Below are 19316 nucleotides of genomic sequence, written 5' to 3'. Positions count from 1 at the left end.
GTTTGAAGAATGTAACAAATAAGGAAACATAGGGGCATTGTTTTGTGGCGATTAGATCGAGTACAGGTGCTGCTTGCAGGCCATGGAGTTGAAAAGGATTGGTGGATTATCCAAAGAGAATAATGACATGGAATATCATGTGAATATAATTTTCACAAAGAAATTAAATAATCAAGTTTTTTTGTTTTTTTTACTTTTTATAATTTGATTCGATTATCATGTCATAACGCATGCATAAAAGTCTGCATTATAACTATGTAATGTGGTGAACGGGTGAAGTCATAAAAAAATAATAAATCGTTATAATAAGGCAATGATAAAAAAAAAAAAAAAAATACTAGAAACAAAATATGTTTATCTTGTTCAATGCGACATGCACTATTAGAAATTCACCAATTATCAACTACTTTTCTCAAACTAACCAAAACAAAAGTGAAGATTAGCAAATTTTACAACTTTTATGACTATGACGCGTTGATCAACTAAGTTTTTTGATAACTTTTGTTGGTAGTTGGTATTACCCACTATTTTTACCGAGTGATGGTCAATAGTGGCAAAAAAAATTTTGAATTCTCAAAGTGGTCGGAATTGTCTTTTTTTTTTTTTTTTTTTTTTTAAAAAAATATATTACTACCTACCTTATGTTTCTAACCACTTCTCTATAATAAAAAAAAAAATCTCAAAATTTTCAACTGGGTAAGAATTACAATGCATGCGTCCGATTAATGAATCAGATATAATTTTTTTTTTTTTAAAAAAAAAAACAACGCGGTAATATTTTTGTAAATAACTCGAACTTTGGTGCAAGTAAATGTGTTATAAGTGCAAGTAGACGGTGCACCTTTGCATGTAAAAATGCAAGTAAAATCACTTACAAGTGCAAGTAATTTACCTCGTTAACATTCGTGCACCTAGGTGCAACTAATTATAACGTTAGGTGTACTTAGTATTGGTGCTCAATGTAAATATTACTTGCACTTGTAATACATTTTACATGCACTTGTAATACATTTTACTTGCACTGAGGTGCACTATATGAAACTACTGCTTGCACTTGTAATACATTTTACTTGCACTTTGGTATGATGTTCAATTATTTACGAAAATGTCATTGTGTTTTTTTTTTTAAATCAATACTTCTCATCCGTTAGATCTGGACACGTGGATGAATGTCATGCGTTCTGAGTTCTCTTCTAGACGCACCGTTCGCACTTGAACGCACTCCTATATATATATATATATATATATATATATATATATATATATATATAGAGAGAGAGAGAGAGAGAGAGAGAGGGCGAGAGGGAGAGAGAGTTGTAAGCTGGATCACTAACTTATTGTATAAGTACAAATTAAAGTATATGTTGTCATATTTACAAACAATTAATAGAATATTTATGCATTATAGTATTATAATTGAACACCCACTTATGTAAAATGACAAATAACTACTAGAAACATATATTGTGCATTTCATTGTTCAAGTCACTTTAGGATTTATAAATTGAATACGAAATATTCATCAAACCAAGTTCTCACTGGAGTTTCGAACTCAAAAGTTGATAATTATTAACAAACTAATTATCTTACTAGATTGAATTACCCAAATACCCTTTTACTGATCAATATGTCAGGATTTGTAAAATTTTCAGTTGTGACTATATGGATGGGGCAAGACAAATATTACCATTGAACATGTCAATATATTACATATTGATGAGTATATATATGACTATATAAAGATCAAAATTTATAAGGTGATCTTCTCTTTACTGGAGACACATATGCATCTATCATCGATCGATCTCCATATGTAATTTGAGAAGCTGTACGCGCTGCCGCCATGGCTCCATCTCATCATCATCATCAAGTTATCCTACGTCGTTTTCCCCATAGTTCGACGAGATTAATGAAGCTGCAGATCGACATGTTTCATGCAAAGCAGCACCAAAACGTTTGTGAGTAGCCGCACCAAAGATCCATTCACATTCAATAATCTACCCTGTTTAAATATCATTAGATTGTTTAAATATCATTAGGTTGTATTAGGCGTTATTGGTTCTTTGTGTTTCAGTAGGTTGAGAAAGTATATGAACAGATCTGAGGCTTGATCTCATGAGAGTCACTACATGCCATCTAGCCAAAAAGTCGAGAAACTACCCTTTTCTTTTTAACTTAATTAGTAATGTAATTAAACACATTTTCTTTCCATATTTCAATCAATTATGTCATATAACATTGTAAACTTACTATTTAATTTAACGGATCACACTTTATACAAACATTATTGAAATTGAAGCTCCAACAGAAAGAAGAAAACATTATTTGTTATTATTAAATGAGATACATCATACATGCATCATGCATGCATATAAAGGTTGCTAGCCCATACAAAACGTATCTCAATGCTATATTGTTAAGGTTACAATATTGTCTAAGTTCAATTGACAGTCCCTTCAATGTAAAGCCATTGGCCGATGAAGAGGGCAGTGCAGTAGAGGTTTGGGTTTATGGCATTGAAATCTTTAGGAGTTTGGTTGGAAAAAAAGGAATTAAGGGAGAAAGAAATTGTAATTCGGTGGAAAAAGTATAAGGTAAAAATAAAGTACGGAGTATGAATAAAAATTACATTGTTGGTAGGGGTAAATAAAATTATTTGGAATAGAAATGGAAGAAATAATATAAAGATTAAAATGTCCTTTTGTAATAATATTAATAATAATATCAAATGCAAATAGCCAACTACCATGTAGTGTGATAGCATCCCAGTTACCCATCCAAATGGATGGTCATAAATTTGAACTCAGGTGGTGGGGATTTAGATTCTTTGTGCTGAAAATGTTTGAGAAAGTATAGAACAGATACTACCTTGTAAAGAATCACAAGTATTTCAAAAAAAAAAAATTATCCAAATGCAAATATATCATTTTTTTTTTCTTTTCTTTGTAGGACATCGGGGACATATGAATAGCAATATATTGAATTGAGGAAATTGTAATTCCATTAAACGCAATTCTATCTAACCAAGTAACGTAATTTATTATTTCATTGAATTGCAGCATTGTCATTGAATTGCAAGTTATGCCACCCAAATAATGTAGTGCTTACATTAAACGTCTTGGCAATGTCGAAGCACGTGTCTCCTTCCTTCACTCTCACCACCGTGAAACATGATGTTGTTGTCCCATTAATCACTATATATGTTTTGAGGACCCCAAAAAAAAAAAAAAAAAAAAAAAACAATATAATGAGTGAGATTGACTTGGGAGGCTCAAATTTTGAGATCGTGAGTCTTAATAACTGAAACGAGTCAAATATAATAACAATAAAAAAAGATCATAATTGAATTGTAAATATAATTAATACTTTAAATTTTATATATAATACTTTATATTATAACTATAGTATACGTAAAATTGTAGTAGACAATTTTGCAAAAAATAAAGTAATAACATAATAGAATTGTAGATATCATTAATATTTTAAATTTTATTTTATATCATAACTATAGTATTTTATAACAAAATTGTACGTAATAAATAATTTGCATGAAATAAAGTAATAAAATAACATAATTGTAGATATAATCAATACTTTAAACCCAATGTATAATATTTTATAAATAAATGTAATATACATTTTACAAGCTATAAAGTAATAACATAACATATTGCAAATATCATCATTATTTTAAGTTTTATATATATATATATATATATATATATATATATATATATATATATATTACTTTATAGCATAAATCATAAATGTAGTACTTTATCGAAAAACTATAATAGACAATTTATAGGAACTTAAGTTTCATTGAATAGTAGAATTGCATATATAATTAATACTTTAAATCTTATATGTAATACTTTATAGTATAAATGTTATATTTTATAACAAAACTGTAATAAACAGTTTGTAAGAAATAAAATTACTAAACCCATATACCATAAAACCCAAAATTCTCTTGACCCTACTCGTCTCATAGATTATACATCAGCAGTTATACCATGGACTTGGGTCCACCTTGCATGGTGGATCCAGGTCCAAAATACAAAATTTACATACTGAATGTTCACAATTCAAATTGTGAATATCCAGTAATTGTGAAGATTAAATATGTAAATTGTGTATTTTTATATTCGAATCCACCTGCAAGGTAGACTCGGGTCCACTGAATAATTTGTCATTATACATGAGTTGTTATACCATGGACCATGGTCCACCTTGCAAGGTTGTTCCTGGTTCTAAACGACGTATAAATTGTGTATTTTTAATATTGAAATTGCGAACTTCTAAAATATAAATTGTGTTTTTAAGTCAAAGCACATAATACAATACAAGATAATCAATTACATATATATTAATATTATGTGTTTGTAATATATTTTTTTTTTTTGAAAATATGTGTTTGTAATATATAAATTGTAAATTTTTTAAAAATAAACTGTGAACATTTAGATGCAAATTCACCTTATAAGGTGGATTCAAGTCCACGGAATACTTTGCGGCACCATGTCACTAGTCATTTTGATTCTCGTTTTTAGGCTTTTCAAAAAAGAAGTTGCAAATATCACGCCCAACTTTATAAAAATATTAAAATTTCAAAAAAGAAGTTGCAAATATCACGCCCAACTTTATAAAAATATTAAAATTTCACCCTTCTACCAAGCCAATCTAGCTTTTAGCTGGCTAAACATGGTTACGTTTTATGTATGTGTGTATATATATATATATATATATATATATATATATGAACATCTAAGTAATATCATTTCTTTCTTTTAAATCTAATGGCACTAGATCGAGGGTTCGTATGAAGGATTGAACTTATAATATTTTTGTAAAATTGAAAAAAAAAAAAAAAAAAAAAAAAAAAAAAAAAAAAAAAAAAGACTTTTGAAAGTATATAACGACTACCTAGTACTACATATATAATTAATAGAGTTAATTCTATTTCTACATAATTAATAGAGTTAATTCTATTTTTTGTCCTAGATTTATAGTTGGCATTTAACTTTTAGTCATTTTTTTTCAAACCATCTTTCTTTGGTCCTAGTATGATAGTGGCATGTTTTTTATCCTCCATCAATAAAACCATTTAAATTTCGTAAAATATAAGGGCATTTAGGTCTTCAATTATGAATTTTTTAAAAAAAATAAAAAATAAAAAAGATATTGGGTTAACCTACTTTTTATAAAAATGATTGAAATGACCTTGTGTTTAACGTTATTTCAATGATTTTGTTGACGGGGGACCAAAAATGGTGATGCCACAATAATACTAGAACAGAAAATGAAATTAACAGGGAGGACTAAAAGTGGATTGTCAAATATAAATTAAATCTAGGACCAAAAATGGAACTAACTCTAATTAATATACCTCTAATGAAGGGGTTGGTTTCAGCCAAGGCAAAGACGACAAGTAAGAATAAGGAAGCTATGATTTGAAACATGGAAGCTCTGCTGAATCCTTTGGCCATCTTCAACTTTGGATTTGATGATAACCACAACTGGCAGCTGCTTAGCTTGTAATATACAGTTACATGCAGTTAGAAGAATATAATTAAGGAAACATAGGCATGTTTTGTGGCGATTAAATCGAGTACAGGTGCAGCTTAATTGCAGGCCATGGAGTTGAAAAGGATTGGCGGATTATCCAAAGAGAATGACATGGAATATCATGTGAATTTTCATGGAATATATTATATATATATATATATATATATATATATATATATATATATATATATATATATATATATATATATATATAAAAGATATGATGGTTAATGTGCGACGAGTCCTCCAGATGAAAGATAAGATGAGATATGAACTATTGATCAAATTTATATTAACGTCTCAAATCAATGAACTTTAAAAAAAAAAAGAAAAAAAGAAAAGTGTTTCCTATAAACTGGTTCATTCTCCTCATACGATTGTTCAAGTGATGCACGTTAATGCACCTTAAGTAATGTTGAATTGGTGCACCTTAAGTGTTAAAATGACGCACATTAAGTGTTAAAACTTAAAATGACGCACCTTAAGTGTTAAAACTTAAAATGGCGCACCTTAAGTGTTAAAATGCGCATCTTCAGTGTCAAAATGACGCACTTAAGTCTTAAAATGATGCACCTTAAGTGTTAAAATGGCGCACCTTCAATGTTAAAAATGATATGATGCACCTTAAATGTTAAAATGACGCACATTTAGTGTTAAAAATGACGCATCTTAAGTGTTAAAAGTGACGTACCTTAAGTGTTGAAATGACGCACCTTAAGTGTTAAAATGGCGCACCTTCAATGTTAAAAATAACGCACTTTAAGTCTTAAAATGATGCACCTTAAGTGTTGAAATGACGCACCTTAAGTGTTAAAATGGCGCACCTTCAGTGTTAAAACTTAAAATGCCGCACCTTAAGTGTTAAAACTTAAAATGGCGCACCTTAAGTGTTAAAATGCGCATCTTCAGTGTTAAAATGACGAACCTTAAGTCTTAAAATGATGCACCTTAATTGTTGAAATGACGCACCTTAAGTGTTAAAATGGCGTACCTTCAGTGTTAAAAATGATGCACCCTAAGTGTTAAAATGGCGCACCTTCAGTGTTAAAAATGACGCACCTTAAGTGTTAAAAATGACGTACCTTAAGTCTTAAAATGATGCACCTTAAGTGTTGAAATGATGCACCTTAAGTGTTAAAATGGCGCACCTTTAGTGTTAAAAATAACGCACCTTAAGTCTTAAAATGATGCACCTTAAGTGTTGAAATGATGCACCTTAAGTGTTAAAATGGCGCACCTTCAGTGTTAAAAATAACGCACCTTAAGTTTTAAAATGATGCACCTTAAGTGTTGAAATGACGCACCTTAAGTGTTAAAATGACGAATTTTAACCTTTATAATTACGCACATTAAGCTTTCGAGTGTAAAATTGACGCACATTAAGTGTTAAAACGACGCACCTTAAGCTTTGAAAATACGCAAAATGACCATACTGTCACACATTAATCTTTCAACAATATGCAAAATTACCATAATGCCATCACATTTTTTTTTAATTTATCTTCATTCTGGATTGTTGACCTTTTGTCCCGTGAGAACCTACAGTATACAATGCACATTATAACTTTCTTGGAATAGTTTTTTTGTGCATTATATAAACAATTGTGTGCATTCATGTTAGTTCACAAGTTCTCACAGAAAGATTGAGGAATTTAAAGCTCGAAACTAACTTATTGTATAACTACAAAGTATATGTTGTCATATTTACAAACAATTAATAGAATATTTATGCATTATTGCATTATAGTATTATATATTGAACACCCACTTATGTAAAATGACAAACAACTACTTGAAACATATTGTGCATTTCATTATTCAAGTCACTTAGGGTTTATATATTGAATACGAAATATTCATCAAACCAAGTTCTGACCAGAGTTTTGAACTCAAAAATTGATAATTATTATCAAATTAATTACTCTACCAACTTGATTGAATTACCCCAAATACCCTTTTACCGATCATCAATATGTCTTGGTGGGGATTTGTAAAATTTTCAGTTGTGACTATATGGATGGGGCAACACAAATATTAATATTGAACATGTCAATATATTACATATTGATGAGTATATATATGACTATATAAAGATCAAAATTTACAAGGTAATCTTCTCTTTACTGGAGAGACATATCACATATGCATCATCGATCGATCGATCTCCATATGTAATTTGAGAAGCTGTACGCCCTGCCGCCATGGCTCCATCTCATCATCATCATCATCAAGTTATAATCCTACGTTTTCCCCATAGTTCGACGAGATTAATGAAGCTGCGGGGCAGACATGCATGTTTCATGCAAAGCAGCAAAACGCTAAGGAATCTCAGCTCGCTCGCTGCAAATTAAACACAATTCATGGTAGCTAGCTAGCTCTGTGTCCAGCAGTTCAGAAGCATCACTTTCCGGACAGACTCCTCATCCACCTCTAATTTCCTCCTCTTCAATTCTCCGTCGCCGGCGCCGGCGCCGACAGCCTTGCTCGGCCGGAACGCCCGGAACGCGGTGCAGTATTTCGAGCACTGCTCGGTCTGGGTTTCCGTCGCGGCGATACTAGCCACCGCCATACGACAAACTCTGCTAATGCAACTCATAATGTTCAGTTTATTACTGTCTCGATCGCCGAGAATTGATACCAAGACTTTCACGAATTTAACGTTGTTTTGAAGACGTGAAGTGCAGATATGGCGGAAAGCGGGGAGAGTTGTTTATATAGGAAGATGCAGAGGATAATCAGGTGGCCGTGGAGGGTGGTTTTGTGAGGAAAAGCCATGGTTTTGGAGGAAATCCGACGGCTGTTTCATCACTTTGTGGCGACTTTTTGTACTTATCGTATATTTATGGGTGAAAAATGTGCGCATAATTGTGGGGGTGAAGTAATGGAGTAAGCAGGTCCCCCACAACAATAATCTTGGCAAACAGCCCACAGAATTTCAAAACTTGAATAGTTGAATGAAACATTTCAGCTAAATTTTATCTATAATTTGGCATAATTTTTGTTTTTTAATAAAAAATTTTACAGCTAAATAAGTACTTGTAAATCAATGACATCCCTGTAGTGTCAGTAGTACTAGGGTGTGTTTAGTTGATGGGTTTTGCCCATAGGAATGAGTATGAAAGTGATTGTTATTGTTTGGTTGATATGTTTTTAGAACACTATTATAGGTTTCGAATACCCCATCAATTGAAAAACTCATACCCAAATAAAATAATGGTTTCATTCCCTTATTCATTCTCAAGCACTACTATTAATAACCATTCTCATTCCACCCAACTATCAAACATGTTAAATACTTTCACAAAAACCCATTACCATTACCAAGTATTTGATACCCATCCCGATTCTAATTCCCATGTGCGAACCAAACACACCCGAACAAAATTTACATGTAGAATTCTTTTAAAATAGATTAACCTAATGAATTCGAATGGATCAAACCCACAAAAAATTATGTTACTGTAAGATAAAAAGTTTACAAGTAGAATAAATAAAATGAAGAAATAATCAGTAATCCAAGCTTTTCCTCAAAAAAAAAAATAAAAATAATCCAAGCTCAAATGACCCATATATCATACAAGTCCAACCAAGGTGGACTGACTATTAGTCGGTTGGGAGTTGATGACAAATAGAGGAAGGTCAAAGGAGAGTTGATGATGGTTTGAAATGGATACCCCCCCTTCCTTTTATACTACTATTGATAGAGCTGTCAAAACGGGCTCAACTCGACGGGTTGGACCCGTTTAACCCGTATTTTGGATGGGTTGGGTTGGAGAATTTTCAACCCGGCACGTTTAACCTGTATCCCCACCGCCACTCCCACCCTCAAATTTATTGTGTAATTAGGTATTGTATTAAATATTTAAAAATAGAGAAAATGGTCAAATAAGCCCTCAAACTTTACCTAAAAAGTCGATTAGGCCCCTAAATTTTTTAAAGTAGCAATTGAACCCATCAACATTGTATTTTGGTGTAATTAAGTCCAAAAACCGATTAGTGACCTGCTATCACAGGTCACTAGGGTTTTGGTCAACATTCCGGCCAACTCCGGTGATAATTCTGGCAATAAAGTTCTACAGTTGCCGGTGAATCAACGGAGGGTTGCCTTCTCCTCCGTTGATTCACTAACGACAGTTCTACGCTCGCCGGTCACTTTATTGTAGGAAATATTGCTGAAGTTGACCAGAATGTTGACCGGAACGCTAAGTGACCTGTGAAACCTGTGATAGCAGGTCACTAATCGGTTTTAGACTTTAAAAAAAAAAAAAAAAACCATCGGTTTTAGACTTCATTGCACCAATATACAATGCTGATGGGTTTAATTGCTACTTAAAAAGTCTAGAGGCCTAATTGACTTCTTAAGTAAAGTTTGAGAGCTTATTTGACCAATTTTTCTTTAAAATATTGTTGATAACCAAACTTAAACCTTGACCATTCATTTAACTTATCACTATTGAAACCACCTATGCTAAGGATACATATCAATCGTTATGTTGTGCAACCGTGTGCACCATGCATGGTGCACACAATTGCAAAACGACGTCGTTTTGACTAAAAACGCGCGTCCCACTTAAAAAAAATTAGTTTCGATTCCCCTCAATAACATTATGTTGTTCATTCATTCTGGATTTTTAGTTCATTCATTCTGGATTTTTAGTTCATTCATTCTGGATATTTAAACGGAAATCGAAACTGTTTTTTTTTTCATTCATGCTGGATATTTAGTTCATTCATTATGGATATTTAGTTCATTCATTCTGGATTTTTAGTTCATTCATTCTGGATTTTTAATTCATTCATTCTGGATTTTTAGTTCATTGATTCTGGATTTTTAGTTCATTGATTCTGGATATATAGTTCAAATTATGCACAACATAATGTTATTATCGAGAATCGAAACTGATTTTTTTTTTAAGTGAGACGCGCATTTTTAATCAAAACAACGTCATTTTTGCAACCGTGTGCACCATGGATGTTGCAAACGGTTGCACAGCATAATTTTCCCCACTTACCTAATTGGATTCCGCTCTAGCCAAGCCCACCTCATCTTGTCTAATTTGACTCCCTCTAGCGAAGTCCACCTCCTCTTTACCTAATTGGATTTCATGCTCCATTAATTGCCTTTTACATATAAAATTTTAAATCTATTTTACTTTTTAAGACAGTAAATATTACTGCAATAACGATCTTAATTCTCGAATTATGACAATGAGACAAACACCTTTTCCTTTAATTTAGACAACAAAAAAGTTGAAGTCCATATATGTGTACATCATACATTGCTTGCCTTTGACAACAAAAGATGTCCAAATAACAGATGCACATACCAGAACTATGGCCATTTTATTTTCTGGCACCATTAACTAGAGAGGAAGATTTTCACACCAAAATTATATCACAGAAGGGGGAAACTGTGCCTCCATACTTTCTACATTCTATACATTTAATTCATAGCAAGTTTGAATTATACTCTGCAGAAGTTTCCAGTTGGAGTGCAAGATTCTGAAAGACACCCCAGGCCCCAGCTATCTATATCGATTCTACAGATCCAGCGTTCTGTTGAGCTAGGTATCGTTCTCTTCGTTCTTTCTGCAAAAAACAAAATGAAGTGAGCATAGCTTTCAAGGAAAAACAGTCTCGAGTTTCTTCATGAGTCGATCGATAAGGTTGTTCAGTAAAGTGAAAAAAACAATCTTAAAATCTTAATCCTAGGTTTCAAGGAAAAAGGATCTCGAGTTTCATGAGTTACCCATTCATCAACCACAAGTCCTTCGCCAATAAACTGTGGATCTGCATCTTTTGCTGGCTTCTTGGAGGCCTCAGCAGCAGCGTCGGCTTCAGCCAGCTGGCGCTTGAGTTTCTCTAAAGCCTACAAGAAATCCCGGGGGGCGAGATTAAAACAGCATATCAAAGTCAATTATTTTCGAAAGATACACATTTCCATATCGAACTAAAAGCAAGAATCTTTACTCACAGCAGTAGGACGCCCCACATCAAGAAAAACAACCTGCAGTATCTGTTCCTTAGCTATTTGATCGCTTTGCTCTTCAAACTGTTAGGAATCACAAATAATTATTTTTTTTTTACGTTTCAACTCCGAGAATGTCAAGAATGGGAAGTAGGGTACTAACCAGCTCGGGTTTATACTCCATGTCTCCTTTAACCTTGAGGCTCATGATTTTGAATTTCACCTTGTTTCTCTGATTAGGTTTTTCGTTCTTCTCCGGAGGCTCTACAAACTTGAACACTAGAGCAGTGGGGTGCAAAAATCAGAGAGTGATACTCACAGAATATCGATCAGTTATAACTCGACAAATATAAATGTTGATTAATTACCAGTTGCTATAATACTCTTGCCAGGAGCAAGAACAGCCCCGGGAGGACGCATGAAACAGCTTTTCGGTGAAGTTGTTTGGAACTAGGAACATAAGAAAACATCATCAATCAGATAAAACGGACTGCATATTTAAGGATACAATAATATAAGCAGAATGGTAATCCCGAAAAACTCAGAATATGAACAAAAATGCAGCGAATGGATGAGGGAGAACGAGTTGAGTATTTTTGCTACCTTGAAAGCTACAAGGGACTTGCTAGTATTCTTGATCTTAATAGCACTTCGAACTTGTTTACCAGGTTCATCTGTAGCCCCACAAAACAAGAAAAAGAACCATCAATTTAGCCCATTCTAACACACATAATTGAAGCTTAGTAGACACTATTAAATGAAGGAAAAAAACAGATATTTGTAACATCTGAAAAGCTAAAATTTTAGCAAACATTGAAAAAGACCAATCAGACAAAAAGTCACAAAACTTTCGATATGCATTCAACTATGCATTTTTCTTATCCAAAGTCCAAAGCTTGATGTTCAACAGTTCTGAATCTAAGAACAGAACACATGACATAATGAACATTCCAGCTTCCAGAGTCGGTCTTTTCAAAAGTAGAATGCAGAAAGTTGGAAAACTACAAATTTATACACAACCAAATTTAAGGTGTACAAAACATTACCACAAACTCAGACTTATAAATGTCCCATCATAGTAAAAGATCATAACTTTTGTTCAATAATTAGCAATTCTGGTGAATAGAATCTCTTACAGCCATCTGTACATTCTGAATGTTCTACCATAAACTCATTAATTTGATGAAACTAACACCTTTTTTTTAGTGAAAAGGGAAACCTGCAGCCACTACCAAGGGTGTGCACGGGATCACAAGGAGGTAAACCAGCCTAAATGCTCATAATTGATTGGCTCAAAACCAGCTTAAATTGCTCAAACCGAGAAAGCCAATAGGCTACTCCCTTTAGGAGTCAACAACTTTGAAGCTAATAGTTGAGGTGACAATCCATGGTTCAACACACACCAAAAACACCTGCATTCCACTTTACTTCAAGGAGAAAAGAAAAAATAAACAAGATTCCCAGCATAAAGTTCTTTCTTTTTATATTTTTTCTGCATGCATAAGTCCAAACTTTTCCCCCCATTTAAAGAACTTGTGTCTTGCGTCAATTCAAAAAGTTCTTACTGAAAACACACAGGCCTGGGTGGTAAAATAGTTAGTCTATCAGCCAATTTTGACTTATTTGATCACTATTAACTGTTTGACTTGGTTAAACAATCAATACGAGTGTTTGTTTAATTAGTCTTTTGTAATAACTTATAACTCCAAAATGCTAAAATTCAAAAAACTGTTCAAAATAGCTTTTTCAATTAACTTTTTTAAAAAGTCATTTTGTATATAATCAACTAAGCTAATTTACCAAATACTTTTCTACGATAAGCTAATGCTATCAACTAGTCAAACGCAATAACCCAATCAGCTATAACAAACACCCCAAAGTTATTACAGTTAATAATCTCTCGCCGATAAATCAAGAACCTCCATTTTAAAGCAATTGCCTTAAAGACTGATCATTGCCCAATTTTTAGCAATTAATAAACAACCAAAAATCTAACTCCATCATAGAGGCAGGTTATTTACATCAGAGCACAGCTAAAGGGAATTTTAATAATAATAATAATAATAATAAAATAAAGAAAAAAAATGGAAGAAATTCACAGAGTGGCGTACATGGAAAATACAGCCTTTTCGCCGGATCGAGCTTCAAACGGCGCGGCGTGGGGAGAAAAGAGCGCACTACGGTGGAGACTTTGCGAGGTCCCGGCGGATTTTGACCTTGACTTTGCCGCTGACTGTGAGACTGAGGGAGGTTTATGGGTGAACCAGAAGTAGAAGGGGGAGAAGGCTTCCGGAACGGGAGCTTAAACAGACCGAAGACTTTGGTATTCTTACCGGCGGCGGCGGCGGAGGCCATGAGTTCCCCGGAAGTAAGTGCGGCCGGCGGCGCTCTGGTTTGAAAAAGTCTCGGAGTTGGAAAATTGTAACGGGTTGGTTGGGAAGGTATGAACGGTTTGAATTTTGAAGCGAGTATTTATAACAGAGGAAATTTTGTAAATACGCGCCGCCACGCGGCATTCGGTGATTTGTTATTGCCACTACCAAATTTGCTTTTGGAGTCTCGACGACTTGACTATTGACCAGAAATGTTTTTTTTTTTTTTTTTTTTTACTAGAAAAACTATGCAACGAATTTGAATAAGATGGTGTTGATAAAAATTAGTCTTTTGACATTTGAGAATAATACTCCATCTAATTTATTGATTAATTAAAAATAATGTCTTTAATTTTTTATTTATTTTTATTTTTAATCAGCGTGGACGCATTTGTTTTGTACTTGTTGGATCGGAGTTATTATCTATTTTTTATAGAATATGATTCAATAAGGATGAAGATACAAAGTCATTTGAACATGTCTCCATTTTTTTGTTACTTTCAATGTCATTTAATCACTTCTAGATTGTACATTATTTACTTATTCGTAGGACAAATTATGTCTATTTATTCATCACTTCTAAGGTCATTTGGATTTAAGCGCTTGACTAGTAAAATAAAAGATATGGAGTAGTTAATTATCACCAATCTCAAAACCGTTTACTATAACCTTCAATTGATTTCTGCTCCAAAAGTATAGTTGGATATTTGCTGTCATTTTCATACATCGAGATTGGATCTGTCGAAGTATAGTCAATACATTTTATTATTGTGCATAAAGACGCCTCTGTGTAATTAAAAAAAAAAAATCATACTTTCACTATAATTAGTATTGAGCACATGAATAACTATGCATAACCAAAGCTATTTCTACCATTATATCCATCCAAATAATTGGCACTCCATACTTTCAATCTTTGATTTGTGTTGTTTATGGTATGGCTACCAAACATTAGGATTGGTCATGATTCTAGTTCTCAAATCATGAAATCGGAATTGTCAATTCTGATTTGAAATCATGCAAATCCTAATCTTAATTTTGTGTGTATAGTTAGATATAGTTAGGTTTATTTGGATTGACCCAACATAAACTAAATAACTTGTGTCCTTAGGCTACTTCCAAGCAAACATTGATAAAAAACAATAATGTTGTAATTTGTAAACTAAGCTTGATTAGAATTTTTTGTGTATTCTCCCAAATGTTTATGTCTTCCTATTGACTTTTTTTTTTTTTTTTTTTTTAGCATTTTATATAACCACCAGAAATAAGTACTATACAAATTATTTCTAATCATTTTCTCATTTTGCCATTAAACAATGGATTGGATAAACAATTGCAAGTGTTTTATTTAATGCAAGCAACATTTAAAGTGGTTCAAAAGGTTGAAGATGCACAACGCTTGCAAGTTTTAATAATTGAAACATCCTTGAGGACTTAAACTATGTTTGGTATAAAGATCTTCGTTGGGACACAAACAAGGACCCTTAGCTTAGCCTCATAAGGACAAAGACCCCTGGTTGGATGAGTACAAGGACCCTTAGCTTTACGAGGACAAAGACCCCTAGTTAAACAAGGATTGGGACCCTTAATATGTCGATCGAGGACAATAAAGGAGTTCACCTGACTATCATCCCCTATTGACGAAGACACTCCTCATGTTGGTTGATAATTGTAATATGTATTAATTTATGACCTTGAAAAAATACATGAGAACGAAGGAAAAAAATAATAATAAGAAGGTTCGAATTATCAATTCGTGAACCTGAACCTAAACAAATTAACTGGTACTAGACCGGGACCATGGCTATTAAAAAATAAAATTAAAATTCTTTCTTTATTTTGATTCTCAGATCACTACAAAAAAATGCGAAAATAACGACGGATTTAGCGACGGATTTATTCCGTTGCTAAATTAACGATGGACTTATTCCGTTGCTAAATTAGCGACGGACTTATTCTGTTGCTAAATTAGTGACGGAATAGCGACAATTTAGTGACATATTTAATTTTTTTTTGTTAAAAAGATATTTAGCGACGGATTAGCGAGTGATCAAATTGTGTTATCAAATCGTTGCGGAGAGGAAAATAGCGATGGATTGTTTTCATATAGCAACAGAAATTTCCGTCGCTAAATTTAGCGACAGAATTAACTTGTGTCGCTAAGATCTAGCGACGCGCCTTTTTGCGATGGATAAATTCCGTCGCTAATCACTTTAGCGACGGATGTCGCCTATTTAGCGACAGAATCAGTCCGTCGCTATTTTTGCATTTTTTTGTAGTGTATAGTCACAAGTTCAATTATTATCAACATTGTTTCAATCAAGTTCGTTGCATCAGCTCTTCTTAATGCACACAGTTTACTTCCCTCTATGATTTATGAACTATTACATAAAAACAAAAATTATCCATATATACACCATTAAGTAATGATTACAAATTTTTTTCAACACCTCAGAAATTAAAATTCTTAAAGGAAATTATGACCCATTCAAGATCAGTTGCACTCAAAATGAAGTTGCCGGCCATGGCGTAGGAGAATTGAAAATTGACTTTGAAGAAGATAATGTAAATGACTTCGAATCTACGAGGAATATATTTGCTTAAATGGGATAATAATTAATGAATTAGTTAAATATAAGTGCGAGATTAATTATTATATTTCTGTATATTAAACAATTCAAAGTGGTGAGAATGGACCATGAAAATTTCTAGGGGTCAGAAGAATCGATCATCAACCTGGGTGCAGTGGGAGGAACTTGCAGTGTTGGTGCATTTAAAAAAATATTAAATAAATGGAGTTATATGCAAAATTGCAAAATTTTCAAGATTAATTTATTGTTAATGGGAATAAGGAAAATTTTATTTTATTTATTTGTTTTATTATTATTATTATTATTATTATTATTATTATTATTATTATTATTATTATTATTATTATTATTATTATTATTATTATTATTATTATTATCTTTTTTCATTTTGAATACTTGACTTGCATAAAGAAAATAGAATGAAATCTTCTGGAGGATGGACAATTTACTAAAACCAATTATTGTAATAAAAACTTGAATGTAACTTGTTTGAAGGGACTCTAGATTTTGATCATGGGCAAGCTTATTTTTAATTTGAATAAATATCAATTTTGGTCCCATGAGTATTAGCAAAATGACATTTTGGTCTAATATGTTTAATTACTGTCAATTTTTATCCACGATTATAGTTTTTGTGTCAAAATTTATCACGGGGTCACCACTTCAACTAAAACACGTCGGACTATGTAATTTGTAAGAGTATTTTCGTTCATTCATCTATAATATGCTTATTCCATTAATGTATGAACTCCCATCCAAAATATGCCAAGACATTTGTACTCCATTATCTCCGCCACGTTTGGGCGAGGATGTCTTCGCCTTTGCCCGTGCAGGAAACTTCGCACAGCTTGCAGGTATAGGTGCCAGCACCAATGATTAGGGAGTCCCTGATTCGGCCCGACATCTTATTCATTAGCCTGTCGGTTGATATGTGCCCGCGAAGCCATCCTCCGTGGGACCCTCACCTGGATGTGGCGGCAATAATGGAGTATGTACAAAGGCCTTGGCATATTTTGGATGGTAGTTTATACATTTATGGAATTGGCATAGTATACATGAATGGATGAAAATACATTTACAAATTACACAATTTGGAATGTTTTAGTCAAAGGGTAGCCGACTTGATTAATTTTGGCTCAAAAATAACAATCGTAGATAAAAATTGGTAGTAAATAAACATGTAAACTAAAACTGACATTTTGCTCTTTCAAAAAGAAAAAATTTGACATTTTGTTATACTCGTGTGACCAAAATTGATATTTGCTCTTTTCAGTTTATTTTAAATCATTCTTGATACTATTTCACTATAAAAAGCGTTGAATACTTGACCAATAGAAAGTGGTTGAAATTTTAGAACTTGACATGTTTAGCGGTTGAAAATTGATTTTTTTTGTTGGCTCTGAATAAGTTGATAAATCAAAATATAAAATAAAATAACGGTATTTAAAATTATTAGAAATAATCACAAAGCAACAACACTATGAAAACAAGGAAAATTCATGTTCTGTGTAACACACTTTCCTTAAAATCAATTCGTTACTTTCCAATGGTGCTAGGAGCATTATAGCGTCAATCTCTCAATATAAAATGAATTTACAATAATATAGTTGCGCAATCAAGCTATATTACTCTCGTCGAACTAGAACTAAAACAACATATAAAATACAATAATACTAATATAAATATAAATATAAAAAACATGGATACATATTTGCACAAGGTCAAAAATAAATAATTAAATAAAAGCAGGTTTAGATTGATAAAAAGTAAAGAAAAATAACTTTTTTGGGTTAAAAATCTTTAGAGGAATGAGGACAAAGACCCTTACAGCACGTTTGGTTCACGGAATGAATTTGGAGGGAATAGGAATGTTATTCCACATGGAATGGAATAGGTAAGGAATAGAATAGGAATTGTATTCTGTTGTTTGGTTGGCAGAAGGAATAGACTTTAGTAATTGTATTTCAGTGTTTGGTTGGTTAAATGAATAGAAATGAAATAGGTTTTAAAGACATAAATACCCTTATACAAAATAATAATAATAATAATAATAATAATAATAATAATAATAATAATAATAATAATAATGAATATGATTACGATATACTGAATATTATATATATATATATATATATATATATATATATATATATATATATATATATATTTATTTATTTATTTATTTATTTATTTATTTATTTATTTTTATATACATGTATATGTATGTGTGTGTGTGAGAGAATAACAATAATAATAATAATAATAACAATAATAATAATAATAATAATAATAATAATTATTATTATTATTATTATTATTATTATTATTATTATTATTATACAAATACATATTTATATTTATATCTATTTTCCCATTTATCCCACGGTTGGAGAAGTAAGGAATGGATCCTTGAGGCTCCTAGCTCCATAATTTCAATTGCAATGCTCATCAGCTAGGCACGCTTGCAATGCCCAGTCGCTAGGCATGCCGATGGGCAGGCTACTTAATTTAGGAGCCAAGGCTCCATAATTAAGGAGTCTTATACAGTTAATTTATTTATATATATATATATATATATATATATATATATATATATATACACACACACACACACACACACACACAAATAATTTATTTCAATATATATATTTATTTGATAGATAAAAATTATAATTTAATTAAATATATACATTTATATAATACATTATATTTATTAAATAAATATAAATATTATGTAATGTGCAAAGGGTATTTTTGGTATTTGTAAAATAAAAGTTATTTCCAAGGGCATGGGAATAGCTAATACCAAGGCCCCCC

The 19316-nt window shown here is 32.1% G+C and overlaps 1 protein-coding gene and 1 long non-coding RNA gene across 2 annotated transcripts; both read right to left on the bottom strand.

Annotated features, from left to right (window-relative positions):
• Positions 1-6119: 6119 nt before the first annotated feature.
• LOC109170524 lies at positions 6120-6525 on the bottom strand. The gene is made up of 3 exons (XR_002052449.1): positions 6494-6525; positions 6371-6392; positions 6120-6163 (listed from the first exon to the last, which is right to left on the bottom strand). It is a non-coding gene; the product is annotated as an uncharacterized LOC109170524 (long non-coding RNA).
• Positions 6526-10771: 4246 nt separating this feature from the next.
• Positions 10772-13996, bottom strand: LOC109170506 (vesicle-associated protein 4-2-like). Its single transcript, XM_019319656.1, has 7 exons — positions 13648-13996; positions 12140-12210; positions 11905-11986; positions 11700-11815; positions 11543-11620; positions 11318-11437; positions 10772-11157 (listed from the first exon to the last, which is right to left on the bottom strand). Exons 1-7 carry the CDS (start codon positions 13889-13891, stop codon positions 11098-11100), a joined length of 771 nt encoding a protein of 256 aa, XP_019175201.1. The 5' UTR covers positions 13892-13996; the 3' UTR covers positions 10772-11097.
• Between the last annotated feature and the right edge of the window lie 5320 nt (positions 13997-19316).

Source organism: Ipomoea nil, unplaced genomic scaffold, assembly GCF_001879475.1.
Source record: "Ipomoea nil cultivar Tokyo-kokei standard unplaced genomic scaffold, Asagao_1.1 scaffold0317, whole genome shotgun sequence".
NCBI lineage: Eukaryota > Viridiplantae > Streptophyta > Magnoliopsida > Solanales > Convolvulaceae > Ipomoea > Ipomoea nil.
This window is presented reverse-complemented; position numbering and strand designations above follow the sequence as displayed.

Coding starts and splice junctions, on each gene's coding strand:
- LOC109170506 (XM_019319656.1), bottom strand. CDS start 13,891: ATGGCCTCCGCCGCCGCCGCCGGTAAGAATACCAAAGTCTTCGGTCTG. Junction 11,621..11,699: donor TGGAGTATAAACCCGAGCTG/GTTAGTACCCTA, acceptor GATTCCTAACAG/TTTGAAGAGCAAAGCGATCA. Junction 11,438..11,542: donor ATGTGGGGCGTCCTACTGCT/GTGAGTAAAGAT, acceptor GATTTCTTGTAG/GCTTTAGAGAAACTCAAGCG.